Source organism: Protopterus annectens, chromosome 2.part1, assembly GCF_019279795.1.
Source record: "Protopterus annectens isolate FY-2018-M chromosome 2.part1, PAN1.0, whole genome shotgun sequence".
Classification (NCBI taxonomy): Eukaryota; Metazoa; Chordata; order Ceratodontiformes; family Protopteridae; genus Protopterus; species Protopterus annectens.
Window position 1 is genome coordinate 453,397,236 of NC_056729.1, and position 17,351 is coordinate 453,414,586.

The 17,351-nt window shown below is 40.9% G+C and overlaps 1 protein-coding gene across 1 annotated transcript in view; it reads left to right on the top strand.

Moving 5' to 3' along the window:
* The first annotated feature begins 13,663 nt into the window (after window positions 1–13,663).
* Window positions 13,664–17,351, top strand: part of DCLK2 (doublecortin like kinase 2) — a 1,465,027-nt gene continuing 1,461,339 nt past the window's right edge. The window contains exons 1-2 of the mRNA XM_044063457.1: window positions 13,664–14,229; window positions 14,540–15,015. Coding sequence (XP_043919392.1) covers window positions 14,550–15,015 — 466 coding nt within the window. The 5' untranslated portion in view covers window positions 13,664–14,229; window positions 14,540–14,549. The remainder of the gene's footprint in view (window positions 14,230–14,539; window positions 15,016–17,351) is intronic.

The following is a 17,351-nucleotide window of genomic DNA, read 5'->3' on the forward strand; positions in this document are numbered from 1 at the left end:
AGTACCAGGTAAGGACATTCTTAAAAAAGGAGGTTAAACTATTGTGATTAGACACATATAGATATATATTGCATTCTTTTTGGATAGGCACAGCTTCTCATGCACATGCAATGAGAACATCACAGGCTGACATAAAGAGACTGGGAAGGTAGAAATCCATTGTTTATAAAAGTTATGTCAGGTACAAATGTCTTTAAGTCTTGTTTTTTTATTTCAGCACATGTGGCAGTGCATCCGAAATATATTTGGTTTGTGGGTTATTCTTTTATTCAGAGGTTTCAGTGCTGGGTTCAAGCCAGGATGGTCTCTTCTGCCTGGAGATGGAATCAACGTGGTTATGAGGCAGTTTGGTTTAGGGTATCAGGCATGCAATGGCATCAACTGAAGTCAGTGTTACACAGGGCAGCTGGAAGGGGGAAAACACCAGCAGCTTGTGCTACACTCAGGGGGTAATGACATTTACCAATATCCAATAAGAGAACCAGTGGAGTTTATGGTACAAGAAGTAAATTATTTACATGATCGTTGACCTCAGGCTATAATCTGCTGGTTGGAAATATTTCAGAAAATAAGGTCGTGGGGGGGCAAAGTCAATTAAAGCAATGAAAAGGATGAGGTGAAGAATTAACACCATGGATAAATTATTAATGAGCATTGCTGGGGTGTACATTAACCACTTTGGCATTAAGGTCAGCTGACCAGAGAGGTATGCTGGGGATGGGGTTCACCTGTCAGGAGGGAATGCATGTTTTTTATGAGGAGTTACAAGCAAGTTTAGCTCTAAAGGGCCTACACTTTGAGGAAATTGAGATGTGCTTGGCAGAAGGGAGGGATATTCCTCCCTTCTGTGGAGGAAGATAGGAAGGGTAAGGGAGGCCAGGGTAAGTGGGGGCATCACAGGACTCTTTAGCTGTACCTCCCACAGGCTGGACAGCCCAAGGGGATTATTACCAGGGGACTTATCAGCCTGCCAATGGCTTCTTGGCAGATTGTAAGCTGGCCTACAGGAACTGAAAATTTGAGAATGTCATGAGAAGAAATCTTGTCATGTGGGTATGACTATTGGAAGTGTCGGATATCACCAGTGCTGTCTATTCTGTAGTGTTTAGGGCATTGCTATGAAATAAATAAATAAATGGCCTCCTGACATTCCTGCTTTGCGCACATCTCTATCAACTGGATTTAGTAAAAGGGGAATGGCAATAATTGGCAATAAACACATGGATGCGGCCATTTAATCCACCTAACGCCTTTGTGCACAAAATGTCAGTAAATTTCTTCCACGGTTTACAGAGGGGGATAATTTTGATAGTTTTATTCATATGTTTGAGAGGGTATGTAAACAGTATGATGTTGACTAAAGGCTCTGGGTACGTTTCCTGACCCACTTACTCCATGGTAAAGCTGTAAATGTACTTCTGAAACTATCAGGCAATGATTTCTTGACTTATACTGCTGTTAAGAATTGTCTGTTAGAATTTTTTAAGCTAACACCTGAAGCTTATAGGAAAAAGTTTTGTGAGCATAGATGCAAGGCAGATGAAAGTGTGTGTGAATATGTTGCTGAACTGAGCAATTATTTTCATAGATGGGTGAGTGGATGTCAGGTCGCCACTTTTGAAGGGCTGGCAGACCTTTGGTGAGGGAACAAGCCCTTAGAACTTTGCCTGAGGACATGAGGATCTGGTTAAGTGAAAGAAAATGTGCTACTTCAGATGAGTTGGGGAAGAAGGGAGACCAATACCTAGCAAGCAGGGCATCCCTGCACAGAAAAGGGACCCTCAGTACTGCTCATGGGTCTAAAGGAACCCATGATGGGTAGTCCAGACTTCCCCAACAGAATCTGCCATTAGTAGGGAAGGCCACTAGTCCAGGTACACATCCAGCACCTAGGGTTAAATGTTTTGAATACAACCAGTGGGGCCATGTGGCATACATATGTCCACGGAGGCAAGGTGGGGAACAAAAGGTGAGGGAGTCAGTAAGTGGGAAGGACAAAATGCCAATTGTAGGTTGTTTTGAGAAAACAGGGTTCCCAAAGTTTCATCCTGCAGATGTCCTGATAGAGAAGGATTTTGATGAGGCAGTACTATATGTTAATGCAGTTACACGCAGTCAGGCTTTGAGACAAGCATGTGGGTCTGGTAGCCTGGGGGAGACCCAGACAGACCATATACTTGCACCCAGGACTGGTGAGGTGATTACTTCAGGAAGGGACTGACTCTGTAGCAGTGAGACTGAAGGTAAGCCACAGTTGCTTGTGGGTACTGATGTTCCCTTGGACAGAGTGACTCCAAAGGTAGAGGTGAGTAATAGTACCCAGGCTGACAGTGAGGCACCGCTGTTAGAGAATGCCAGACTTCCTCTGGAAGGGGAGCTGGGAAGGGTTACAAAGAGAGGTGAGGCAGGCTCTGCTCTCAGACTCTACATTACAAGGCCTGAGGCAGGTAGCTAGTGAGGCACCTGATTCTCAAGGGAAGGGGGAATTTGTATACTGGGACAAAGGGTTACTGTATATAGAGGGGATCCCTGAGGGAGGGCTCGAAGGTGAGATAGTGTCTGGAGCCTACTGCCTGGCACTTCTAGCCATAGCCCATGATATTCCCTCTGCAGGTCATATGGGCATAAAATGTGCAAAGAGATGTATTATGCAGAACTTCTATTGGCCTGGAATTTCCAGAGATGTAACAGGATACTGCAGGACCTGTGAGCAGAGCCAAAAGACAGGCAAGGCAGGAGACAAGGTGAGAGCTCCTTTGATGACTTTGCCTGTGATTGAGGAGCCATTTCAGAGGGTAGCTATGGATATTTTGGGGCCTCTGAGTACCCCAAGTTCCAGAGGGAAAAAGTATATCCTAGTGGAAGTAGATTATGCTACAAGATACCCTAAGGCAGTGGTTTTGCCCTCCATTGAGGCAGAATAGGTGGCAAATGCTTTGTTAGAGATTTTCAGAAGGGTAGGTTTCCCAAAAGAAATACTCACTGACAGAGGTGCCAATTTCATGTCAGACCTGCTGGCTTGTCTGTGGAAGTACTGTGGGGTGAAGCACCTGAAGGCCACCCCCTACAATTCCCAGACTAATTGTCTTGTTGAGAGGTTAAACTCTACAATCAAGTACATGCTATGGGCATTTGCAGACTGGTTTAAGAGGGAGTGGGACAGATATTCCCCCCTTCTGTTTGCTTACAGAGAGGTGCCCCAAGAATCCACAGGTTTTTCACCCTTTGAGTTGCTGTATGGACATAGGGTGAGGTGACCTCTAGATTTAATTCAAGATGAGTGGGAAGGTGAGTGTGAATCTCACAAGGAGTCTATTGTGGCATATATTCTAAACCTCAGGACAAGGCTCAGGAAACTCATGGGCTTGACTCAGGAGAACCTGGCAGAAGCCCAACAACAGAAAAAGGTATGGGATGACAGGAATGCTCAAGCTAGAGAGTATGCTGTAGGGCAGCAGGTAATGGTTCTCATTCCTGTCAGATACAACAAGCTGCAAGCAGCTTGGGAGGGACCCTACAAGGGTGGTAAGGAAGGTCAGTGATGTTAACTACATGGTACAATTGCTAGGCAGGAGGCAGGAGCACAAATTGTACCATGTTAACATGATGAAACCTTACCATGATAGGGAGGCCCTTGTGCTGAGTATTTGCTGTGGATTGCAGGAGGAGTCTGAGGGAGATCTGGTGACTGATCTCCTCAGTGAGGCTAGGACTGACAGCTCAGTGGAAGGGGTAGCAATGTCCCAGCAGCTATCTCCTACCCAGGTTTGAGATATCCAAGCAGTGTTACAGGAATTTTGGGGACATGTTCACTGGGAAACCAGGGTGCACCCACCTGATGCAGCGCCAGGTGGATACAGGACCCCAAAGGCCTATTAGGCAGCCCCTTGCAGGGTGCCTGAGAGAGTCAAATAGACTCTGAGGGAGGAGATACAGGAGATGTTGGAATTAGGGGTAATTCAAGAGTCCAACAGTCCCTGGGCCTCCCCAGAGATGCTGGTGCTAAAGAAGGATGGCAGCACCAGGTTCTGTGTGGACTACAGGAAATTAAATAGTCACACAGAGTCAGACGCTTACCCCATGCCTAGGACAGATGAGGCCCTAGAGCAGCTGGGTGGTGCTAAGTATCTTACCATCATTGATCTTACCAAGGGTTACTGGCAAGTGCCCTTGACTGCCAGCACTAGAGAGAGGTCAACCTTTCTGACTTCTTTTGGCTTGTATGAGTTCAAAAAGATGCCCTTTGGAATGAAAAATGCCCCAGTGACTTTCTGGAGGCTGTTAGTTCATATCCTAGCAGTAGGATGAGGTTTGGCCATACTTACCTGGATGATATTGCCATCTATAGCCATTCCTGGCAAGAGCACCTTCAACATGTCAGGAGGTGCTGGATAGACTACAGAGGGCAGGGTTGACCATTAAGCCCAGCAAATGTCAGATGGATATGGCAGAGGTCACCTACCTGGGCCATAGAGTGGAGAGTGATAAGATCAGGCCAGAACCTGCCAAAGTGGAACCCATTCAGGCATGACCTGCACCTGTTACCAACAAGCAGTTGAGAGCATTCTTAGGGACAGCAGGGTACTACAGAAAGTTCATCCCCAGTTATAGTACCATAGCTGCTCCCCTCACAAACCTGACAAGGAAGAACAGGCCAGATAAGGTAGTGTGGACCACAGCATGTGAGCAGGCATTCCAGAAGCTTAAAGAAGCTTTATGAGGACCCCCTGTGCTAGCCAGGGCAGATTATAGCAAATAATTAGTTGTGCAGGTGGATGCTTTGAACCATGGGTGGGGGCTGTACTTAGCTAGATTTCTTCAGAGGGAGATGAGCACCCAGTGGTTTATCATCAGTTATAGGCTCCAACCCAGTGGAGAAATGCTATGCATCTTTAGAACTGGAATGTCTAGCCATAGTGTGGGCACTGCAGAATCTTCAGCCTTATCTGTATAGAAGAAAATTCACTGTAGTGACAGATCACAATCCGCTAACATGGTTAAACAGAGCCAGCCAGCAAAATTCCAAGTTGCTAAGATGGAGCCTAGGGTTGCAAGCATATGATATGTCAGTGCTGCACCACAGTGGGAGTAGCAATGCCAATGCAGATGGGGTCTCAAGACAGGGAATGGGGTAAGGTATACTCAGATAGACCCAACCCTCTCAAGCAACGTTCCTCAAGGCACATTTGAAAAACTAGCTTGAGTTCTCAATGGGGGGGGGGGTGAAGATATGTGAAGACTGCCAGCCTAGCTAGATAGAATTTTGTAGATAATTTTATGTCTTTGTAAATATTAATAAAAGCCACAGGCTTGTTCTTTTAAATGTGAGAAGACTGTATTGGATGTTGAACTGCAAAAATGTAACAACAGTGCACTCTGCTGTTAGAAAGCTGATAAGTCAAGCATTTTATGACTGTTTGATCTCAGGGCTCGGAGTTGTGGTGTCTGAACCAGCAGATTCTTTCTATTGTTTTGAGACCAGAGTTAACTGCTAAATTTTACATATATAATGTCTTTAATTGCTGTGGTTTCCTGACCAGGTGCAAGCTTACTAAGAAATGTAAATGTAGAGTTTCTGTTAGCCTGGGAAACCAAAGAATTGTTAAGAATTATGTAATCTAAAATGAGTCAGCAGGATGTATTATCAACTTAAAGGACTTTCTCAAAGACAGAGAGAGAGAGAGAGAGAGCATTTTGGATTTTGTCTAAAGCTGGCAACAATTCATCAGTACTCTGCTTTTGCTCTATATGTAAGTTTATTTAGAACTGTGATTGCTCTTAGATATAGATAGAAAATAGTAAGTTTAGTCTAGCTGTTTTCTGTATTGATGTCAGCACTATTCTACTGCATTATTTTAAGCATTTTTCTGTGATCTCTAAACTCTTGACTAGCACTGTGTAGTAAGAAGTATTGTCTTGTGTTTTCTTATTTATTATTAAATATTTTAAACCTTACAACTGAGGCTGTTTTGTGTAGACATAATTTAAGCTCTAGAGTACATTGCACATATATAATGATACTGTCCAAGCCACTCCAATAGCTTTAGCCCTGGGTCACACGTATTTGGATAATAATATTGCACAGTAATAACTGGACACCCTTTGGTAAGGGCCTTTTTTTGTAGCTTATATTACTGGTTGGTGGCAGCTGGTACTAGCTTATAGACTGGCAGGAAGGGGCATAGCTGGAGAACCTGTGTCAGCCTTCCCCAGGAGTGTCTGTGTGTTTGTATATAACTCATATCTTAAAGAGTGTGTATCAGATACTTGGGCAGGGACACGAAGCACTGGTTGGACAGAGAGGGTGCTGGAGGTTTTAGCTTGACCACTAGGCTGAAACCTGTACCCTATAGCTGTGCCAGTGGAGAGTCTTACTGGGGATCTGGAGAGAAAGGGTGAAACTAGCCCCAGACTGACTGTGATCTCTGTGTGCTCTTAAGGGAAATTGTACTTTACTGTGTGTGTATTTGTTATCCTTCCTAATGTGGACACCCCTCACTGGTGTTAGTGGTGAGGATTGAGGCTCCTTGATTACTGGGCCAGTGCATGGATGTCACAACTGCCTACACATTCACATCAGTTAACAATGAGGTTGTTTGCTGCATTACCCTTTGTTTTATATTTCTTTTTCATCTTAGTTTTATGCTGTACACTATCAACATTCGCACTGGCAGATGCTGCATGCATGCTTTTCTCATTCATAAGCATATTCATTTGCTTTTCTGTAAGCTCATGTATTTGACAAATTTCAATGGCTTTGCTCAACATCAAATCACTGTCTCAAAGCAAAATCTTTTTCACTGCATCATTAACATCACACACAATCCTGTCTTTAATTGACTCACCTCGTAAATCACCAAATCTGCACATTTTTGGTTTATTTCTTAAGTCAATAATATATGTCACTATAGCTTCACCAGGTTTTTGATTTATTGTGTAAAACGTATGCCTTTCCATTGTAATATTCATTTGAGGGTTACATATTTCTCTAAATTTATGTTTTAAGCACTCAGGGTCTTCCTGCATTTCAGTCTTTATCACAATATGGCAGTTCTCCCCCTCCCCTGCATACATGGCAGGTGCACATACAAATGAATGTTCCCTCTCAATGGCTTCTGATCCAGCAAAATTAAGAAGCATGAATGCCTTTGTATGTGTCTTTATCAGAATATGCGGCCTGTATGAAAATATCATATTCTTGCTCACATATTGGCTAATTCTCAGCAATATTATTATCAAACACCACTGGTCTGGGTCTGCAAAATCCATCTACCATAACAACAAAATTCATTTAAATATAAGCATAGACCAGGTACTTGTAATTATGCCCAACTGACAACAATATCTCTGAAAAGGCTTTTCTTTAACACTGCAAACACTGTGAGCATTCCAGAAACGTTGGATACTTTGAAAAGTTTTAGTTAATGTGAAAAAGTAGTACATTAAAAAAAAAATTCAGTTGTTTCAGCCTTTTGTACATTTTAAACACTTCAGAAATTATTTTGAACATGTTCTGCAATTATTTTGAACATTTTGAATGCTTCGCCACTTATTCGGCAACTAAAAAATCATTTAAATGAGTTGAAGTACCTTTGAATAACTGCTGACCTGTGTGCAAGTTCGCTGTTGTATATTTCTCCACTTCTAACTGCGTGCGTCATGGTTTGTAAGTAGCTTCAAATTTGGATCCCACTTTTGACACCATGTTGCATGTCTCGTGTATCAAATGAGACACTGAGGCTGGGTATTCGTTTAAGTCATTTATTGTACATAAACACATCAGGAGCTGTAACTGGAACATATACTTAAGCTAACTGATTGACTTATTACTTCAAACACACTCGCATGTGCATCTCCATTCATGCCTGAATTTACTCTGACTGACTATACAAAATGGCACTGATCTTGCATGTGCTCAGTATCATATGCGCAAGCTATTTAGCTACAGTGGCTGACTAGTTACAATACACACAATGATCTACAACATTGACCAATGGATGAGAAATCAAAAATTCACCCAGGGTCTGGCCCCCATGTTTCTGACAGAGGCAGACAGCAACTATTCCCAAACTAGCATACTCCCCCACATAGCCTTTAGAAACTTACTCACATACCCACTCCTAATAGATGTCTATGTACATAGGGACACAACTGGATTGGGCTGTGCTGCCAGGCTTATAAAGGCCCTGGTGGTCATTAGTCTGGTATATACCTATTAACTTATGAACCTAATTATTCTTCACTTTAATTACAAGATCTTTGACTATTCCTAGGTCAGGAAGCAAAAGACTATAAAAGAGCAATTCGTAATTTGAAGACAAGAGACAGTTAAGTAGGTGAATGTGAATATTTGGTTAGTTACATCTGTAGTTTCAGTATGGAAAAATAAAATCCAAATAGTTAAATGAACAGTAGTCCCAAAAAAAGAAAAGGGAGAGACTGAGAGGAGAAGAAGAAGAAGAAGAAGAATTACCCCGTGTTTCTGACCAGTGAATTTTGCTCTCTGCCTTTATGTTTCTGTCTGGAAATCTAACTACTTTACATTAGGGCTCAATCATCCTTTCAGTTACGAATAGCTAAGAAAAGTGTATCTTTAGACAGAAATTTTGCCTTCTGTAATTTTTCAAAATATTTTTTTCCCTGTACAAGTTCATATTGCTTTGTATATTTAACTGTCTGTACTACATAACTCATTCTTTCTTAAATATTTTATTTACTTAGTTTTCAAAAGTTTGTGGATGACAGCTATTTACTTATTTATTCCTTTATAAAAGGGCATTTATTGCTAAATGCTTACAAGCTATGTATATCAACATCTGATTAGTCAGACTGTTCTGTTACACGTTATTGTTTGTATGTATGATTATCTAATTTACTAATAAGAGTGAAACAGCAACAAGGAGGTCCTCAGCCTAGCAACCCGGTGTGGTGGTAGTTTACTATGATAGCACAGGGCAGAAGGATGTAGAATAGCAGCTTATTAACACCCTTCCCCTAAATTAATGTGTGTGTGTGTGTGTGTGTGTGTGTGTGTGTGTGTGTGTGTGTGTGTGTGTTTAAAAGTAAGTGTTTATTCAGAATACAGTTACAGTAGGCCAATGAGCACTGAAAGACACTGAAACCCAACAACAGCATGGTAAGAAAGGGGTCTGTGAAGCTTGGTCAAAGACTGTGCTTGGTGGAGTGGTCGATATGAAGCCCCTACTCTTCAGTTTGTGTGGTGTAGACCCATCCTAAGGGAAACATTGTATTTTCTGCAAGATCTTGTGGCCAGTTGAAGTTAATGAGTTGTTTAGTGAATCTTATTTGTGTGCCTTTTTTGAATCTGAACTGAATATTTTTGAGAACTGTTTCTTTTATTTATTTTTATTTTATTTTATATTTTAATTTGTTTTCTACCAATACTGTCACTCAAAAGACCATGTCCGTGGTGATCATCAGATTTTAAGATTTCAGAAAAAGATAATATATTGGTGGACACTAAGGTGAAGCCAAGCATCATTGCCTTTGTTCACCATCAGTTTTTCATCAGGCATGGCCCACTGGGAGAAGGCCTCAGGCAGCCCAAGGACATGCCGGAGGAATTACATATCTCAACTTATCTGGAAAGCATAAGTATCCCATAAAATGACCTGGAGACTGTTGATGCAATTAGTGAAATCTTGTCTGCCCTGCTCAGCTTTCTACTACCGTGACCCTAACCAGAGCAAGTTATGAAGCAAAATGGTTGGAAGAATGGAAGTTGGAAGGCATGTGCCATCTACTCTTATCAAAGAAGACACCCAGTATAGGTAGGAGAAGAAAATAAACCCCAACCAGCAGGCAACTGTGGCTCCATGAATGGATTATTCAGTCTCTTTAGGATCCAAAAGTATACCATGTTAGAGATCACTCTGATCAAGAGATCACCTCCACCACCTTTTGCTGAAGATAAGACCTGAGTTTTGAGTTATTACTCTTGTCCCATCTCATAATATTTTCAGAAAGATTTTCTGGGTTTACTGCTAGCAGTGTGTCAGTAGTCAGTCTACCATTGTTGGTTAATAAGTACCTGTCAGACTCAGTCAGGGGATATAGTGTTATAAAGTTACACAACATGAAAGGTATGCTGTCACATGCAGCTCCTACCCCAGCTGAGGTCATCCATTTCTGATTGGTGTTACAGCGCTAACCACTAATATGTTCATTCCATAGCAAACATTTTGTCGCAAAAGGAAATACCACGGGTGGCCGTGTCTTTAGCACAAAAACCTGAAATACCTGCTTAATCTGTTCTAATTCTCCTAATGATGCAGTCCCAACTATATCGTAATTTTGTTTACTTTGCCCCCCCCCCAAAAAAAAAACACAGTACAGGTTTATGCTGTGACAATAGCTCTCAACATTCCATCTCCAAAATGAGGAACACAAGCCCTTATAATGTGGACCAAATGGGCAAAATGTAGGGTTGCCAACTTTTCATGTCAAAAATTCTGGACATGTACAGGAAAGCAAAATGTGGTACCTCCTCCCCACGCATGCGGCCCCTCCATGCATGCGGTACCCCCCCCCCTGCACGCAGCCATTCCAGTGTCCCATTACTTGGCTATCTCTCCATTTCTCCCCAGTTGCCATAAATACTGTTCAAAACTGTGTGTGCATACTGTTTTCTGCTTTACTTCTACAATGATTACAGATATTTGGATTTAATGTAAAACTTTATTTCAAATTTTACAGCACAAACACTAATACACATTTGCTAAACAAGCAATACAGTCTCTCATAAACAGACATAGCTTTAATACTTCTTTGCCTTTAAAACTCACATTCACTGAGACAGAATTGTAACCTACATTCAAAGAAAATGCATCTGGCCAGTGGTGGATTAGGTTTACCTTTTGTTTTTTTTCAAATCATAGGCCCCTTGCACACATTTTTAAAGCCATGCAAAAGTTCTTTGATTCACCTTCCTGATTGTATTAAATTTTAATACACAATAACAGCTAGCAGACATGAATTAGTAGCCATCACAGCTTTAAGACTGGTACACTCATGCTCATGTAGAATCTCTAATTAAACAAAACTGGCATATTACTGATATACTTAAATAGCAGAATTGCTCTAATCATAATAATGTCAAGTTATATGGAACTGCCCCAGCGTAAGGAAGGAGTTAATATGGGTGCCAGAAGCTGCTGAAGGGTGGGAAGGGACAGAGGGCAAGAGGAGCACTTACTGATTTAAAAAGCATAGCATTTTAAGCTATTTGCTACCATAACAGAAGCCTATAACTGATAGAAGCTGTATAGTGTCAGTACAAGATGAATTAACAATAACAGCAGCATAGAAATGTCATGCAAAAATGCAAGTAAAGGTAGCGCTGAACCTGGTTGTTGTATTATCCAGTAGCATCAGTGATTAGATTAGCACAGCATGGCATTTGAAACCATCCATTGCTTTAGCCTATATCATGGTCTGCTGCTGAAAGAGGTTTATGAAGCCTTCCTCAGTAAGTTGTGGGTTTGAGTAAGCCAGTCATAATATCATCATTTACAATTTGGAATAAGGCAATTAATCCAGGCAGAAATGTTTAACACAGATTGCATTTTGCAAAAATGAACTAAAATTCCCAGAAGCACACAACTGAGAGCCCTGAATAAGCTGCAACCTAGTGATGGAGATAAGCTAAAATGTCAGGCTGTAATATGATCATAGATATTAAAAGCACTTTTTTGTTAGGCTGCCCATCACCTGAACCATTAAATACTTGGTAGAAATGACTTGCAGCAAAAACACACTGTACTGTGCAGATCTATATTCCTCTTATGAGGTCTGTAAACAACCAGTGCCAAACTGCAGCAACACAAGCTTTCTGAAACAATGGATTTACTAGTAAGAGTAACGATATACTCTTGGATAATGATATAAAAATGTACTCCTGGAATAATAAGGACTTTTTGCAAATATATTTTGAACATTAGTCTCACCTGGCCTTGTGCGCAGATGTTAAATACTCACAGCCAGAAAACAGATACTGTGGCCTTCTGCCAGGTCTTCTAAAGAAGTTTACAATAAAAAAAATCAGGGAATTCAGATAGAATTTTGGGGAGACACACTTATTAATGCCATTCCAACTCCAAGTATTTGAATGCATTTCAGCTCTAAAGTACATGTCAGAACAATGTTTGCATTGGTAGATTGAGTCCAGTGCTCTCATACACACCCTGTATGCAGTAACAGAAATGTTGTCTTGAATGGTGAAAGAATATTCTTTTTTACTTCTGGTCTAATAAGAACTTAGTGCACATATATATTATGAATATGACTTTTGTACTGCCTTGTGAGTAATGGTCACCTACCCCCAAGTAAAAACTGTGTATATTGCCAGGCTGTGGCAACACAATCCTCTAAAAAGTTGGTTATGTTAACGTATGAAAATGGCCATATGTTAGTTCCCTTAAACCAATTCACACTAAAAATCCAGAGTGTTCTAATAGGGTACTTGAGTACAAAACACCCACATACATACTGTCCCAGATGACTATGCATGCCTCTTTAGAGAGGGTACATCAGATGTGACAGTGAAGTCTTCACATAAATAAGATAGCCATATTGCTCTTTGACAGACACTGCTGCCCAACAAGCCTCATCAGTAACCAGGCAGAAGTAATGCTATAGGTGCTCTTTTCATATATCAACTACCCCTCAAAAAATGGTAGATACTTTTCTGTACACTTCTGATTTCTCATTGATAAGCGAATGAAAACATATGGCTAACGTTCAACTTGCAGCTTTTAGACACACACACACACACACACACACACACACACTGCCACACTGCCCTCAACAAGCCTTCTTATTTTTGACAGTGATGATGTGATGACAGTAACAGCACCACTTGTAGACGGTGTTAAATGTATAGTTGTAAACATTTTGCCAATAAGCATTGAAACAAAACACATGAACCAATAATGACAAAACTGCCCAATTCAGAACATTTCAAGCATAAATGGCCACTCATACTTCTGTCATTAAAATCCACCAATATCAGTCAATATGCACAATCTCTGCAGAAGTAAAACGTCATCTAAATAATTCCACATGATTAAAAGAGATCTGCAACTAATGAAAAGTTGCTGTTAGCAAACATGTTATATTTCAGTGTTGCATCTACAAATCAATGCATGCTGCCCTTGAAGAATTGATTGCCTATGTTACCTTAAAAAATGGTAAGCTGGTAATATTGCAAATGTAATAGGAAATGGATGGCAAACTGAAAACAGGTTCAAAATGTGGAATACATACTAACAACTTCAACTAGGAAGATAAAAGGATGGTTAAAATATGCTGATTTTACTTACAAAAAATATATTTTAATGAAGTAATATGATTCATTTCTATTTTTATTTACCATGATTATTAAACAATTCTTAACAGTAAATGTGTGACAGACCATTTCAATGTGGAACTTTCAGGAACACGAACTTTTTAAGACCCCAAATGAGATACGTTCCTCGTAGTGAGGTGCACTTGAGAGGTACGTCTATGACTACTGGTCTCTTGTCCCTCTCTACGTTGCTACCTGTTTGCTATCTCGGGACCGGAGAAAGGCTGGTGCTGTGTGTTCCCTGAACCGATGGCTTTAGGACCCAGCAGCGGCCCGGCAGTCCCCTTTCACACCGCATTAGCCTCTGCTTCCCTGATTGCTGCAGCTTGTCCTGCGTTGAGGAAGGACGCCAGATGAAGTGATGAGAAGACAACATTTGAACGGCTGATTGTCATAACCGTGGGACTTTGGTATTCGTTTACCTTGCTTTCTGTATGTCAGCTGCACACAGCTGAAGGCCTGGGTGCTGTTTCATCAGGTTCCCAGTTTCTGATAGCGTGGTGTGTTTTATTTTTCTCCTGAAGCGGTGGGAGTAACTCTGACATGCCTTTCCTCCTACGGTGGACCAGCGAAAAAACAGCATCGCTACCCTGACTGCAAGCTACAGCCTAAGCTCAACCTGTTTCATATTTCTGCAACAGTTACAGAACAGAAACCTGATTTTTTTTCTTCTTTTCATTTTAAACATAATATCTCTGAACAAGCTACTTCATTACAGAGTGCCTTTTCCCCCCTCAGTCTGCCTGGGCTAATGAGAGACGACAAAGAATGAGACACTAAAGGGGAGGCAGGAGCGGCGGCGTGTTAGCAACAGCCTGCTGCTGTTTGTACCAATCTGCTGTGTCACATCAGCTGCTCCCAAGGTTTGAACCTTGTACATATCTATGGGGTTTGCTTTGTTTATGTTTAAGATGTGGGTGCTGTGGCCGGTGGGGTTGTGAACAAAGGGGTATGTCTTTTATATCTAAAAACAGCTGTAATTACTAATGATATCTAATACAGTGGGCTTTAGGAAGCTACTGGCATCTGCTATTTTATATTAGAGTAACTGTTAGGAGCTGCGATAAGGACGATTAAATAATAATGTTTCTGAATGGTAATGTTATTATTTCTTATTGGTATATCTATTGATCAGTATTTGGCATTTATTTTTTATTGTTATGTTTTTATCAGCAGCTACAGAATGTCCCAAAACCGAAGCATCGAGCTGGAACACTTTGACGAAAGGGGTAAAAAGCAGCGATCGGTGCGGAGAGGGATATCACCAGGAGGTGGTGGAGGCGTTATCGGGGGTAATGGTGGAGCAGGTTCCGGCCACGGCTCTGTGTCAGGATCTGGCAGTTCTCGAGGAAATGGACTGGTACCCAGCCCGGCCCATAGTGCTCACTGCAGCTTTTACCGCACCCGCACCTTGCAGGCCCTCAGCTCTGAGAAAAAAGCGAAGAAGGTGCGCTTTTATCGCAATGGGGACCGTTATTTCAAGGGACTGGTGTATGCTATCTCCCCCGACCGCTTCAGGTCGTTTGATGCTTTGCTGATGGAGCTGACCCGGTCATTGTCGGACAATGTGAACCTTCCTCAAGGAGTGCGTACAGTGTACACTGCAGATGGTGAACGCAAGATCGAGAGCCTGGACGATATGTCGGAAGGTAAGATGACAGTCACACAAAGCGCTTTGGATAGCTTTTGTGGGTCACTTGGTGAAACACACCACATTATAAAAAGTCTCTTGTCTGCCTAAGAGATTGCTGCCAGTCTGGGAATACTTACTAATCAGTGTCCTCATTTCTGCAGCCCTTTGTAAAAATGAATAAGATTGTAAAGCTGTGGGGTAAGAAAATGGACGTAACTACTCTTAGGGCTTGATGGCTGTCCAGTTTGTCTGAATAGTATAATTCCTTTCTGGTGGCAGAATTTGTTCAGACAGTAGGAGCTGCTGTTAGTGGTCAGATATATTATTTGCCTGGAAACAAGTAATATGAATGAGCTTCAAACTGTCTGTAGGGACTTGAGTCTGAGTGACTGGGGCCACTTGTGAATTCATACCTTACTTAGAGTGAGAGACTGTTAGCTGTTAACAGTTCTTATCTATCTTTTTATAATAAACATAACTAACAAGTCCAATCGTGCTAAATCATGGGAATGCTAAGTTAGTATAAAACAAATGTGTTGAACTTGCTTGTTGTGTTTTGTGTTTGTTAAAGACTGCACACATGGATGAAGTATGTAGCAAAAATTGTAACTTTGCATGCAGTGATAGCATATGTGCCATAGTACAGATTGCAAGAGACTGGAAGTCTGAATGGAAAAGTAGACTGAGTGAAACAAAGCTGTTAAGTGTTATGATGCCAAATATTTGAGTTTTGATCATCATGAGCCAAAGTTCAGGGTGGCAAGTGCCAGTGAATCAAAAGGTAGCCTATTTATATTTGATGTGGTGAAAATTGAAAAGCTGTTGGTTTTATGCACATATGAAACTCTTGGACATTTTCCAGTTCTATACTGAAGTTGCAGCACAGTTTTTCCAGATTGTACCTTCCTTTGCATGGTATGCTAAAATGAGTCTAACCTACATGAACTGGTGGTAGCTCAGGTGGGTATTAATGATCTCATGACACTATTAAAAAATGGTTAAGGGTGTTTCCATTGATGTCATGGGCACATTTCTCTTTCTCAGTATGAATGCCAACTTGGGACCTAACAGTTTCCTGGAAAATAGGCAGTGCCTAGTGGGATTAGTCCAGTCAATAAAAAGTAAATAACCGGATCATACTTTTTAAAAATATTTTAAGTTAGGTTAAATTATATATTTTTGATAATGATTAGAAGGTTACCAGAGCTATTTGGTGTTGGATTAATAAAGTGTTCTTTGAGATCACTGTATGTAAGTTCATTTTGAGTATTATTGAGGTTGGAATCCTATGCAGTGTGTTAGGTAGCTTCATTGTATCATTTTCAAACAAATACCTTAAAATTGACACTGACTTGACTCAAATCAGCCTGAAACTACATGGCGAAAGGAATAGAGGGCAGCACTAGCAGATATACAAGGCTTATTCATTAAACTAGCTTTGTTTGGGATCACCTCTGTATCCATTTAGTGCAATCCACGTTTCTGAAACGTAGTGATGCTTTTGTCAGTAACTTTTGTTGTTTGAAATACTGTTTATTGTTAGACAAATTGCTGTTCTTTTGTCCTCTGAGGACATGATTGGAATTGTTGTAATCTATTGTAAGTTATGCTCATCACCAACATGTTAAAAGCTGATTACCTTTGCACATAACAACCATAACTTTAGTTTGAGATATTCAGAATGTTCTGACCTAGAAGGTGCTGATATTTTTAATTTCAGGCCATACATCATGTAATCAAGATGGAATCTGTTTGTTTTTTAGTTTATAACACTGCAAATAATTTGATGAAAATTGCATAATGGAACCATCAAACATGACCTGGGGCTAGGTGCATACGTCAACAAGCCTCATTGTTATATACCTGACAGGCAGTACGTTAGAACACTTCCTACACTAAGATAGTTCCCACAAGGCTTTTATGGAAATCAAGCAAAGTGTTGCAGTCATTCCCATGAAAGGTGAGAAGGAGTCTGCTCCACAAGATTGCATGCCGTTTGTGTTAAGCAGTTTGATGGAAATGTATCAACAGGATGTTTGCTGATTTTTGACTAAAAATAATAATCATATCCATGATCTTAAAAGTGGGGTAGCACAGTGTGGTATGCATGCATACTAGCAGTATTAGCAGAAAATATAGTTATTGTGTACAAATCAGGAATGAAATGCCACCTTGATTCCTTTGTCTGATGTTCAGTCACTACTTTAGAAGGTTGTAGAGGATGACTAGAAGATGAAGATAAAACTAGTCCTAGTGCAGCCATCTTAGTCATCTGATGTGAGACCCCTGCAAGTGTATAGCTTACTCTTTCTGAACAAGTTTTGTTTTGTGACCCAAACATTTTTCTTGTTA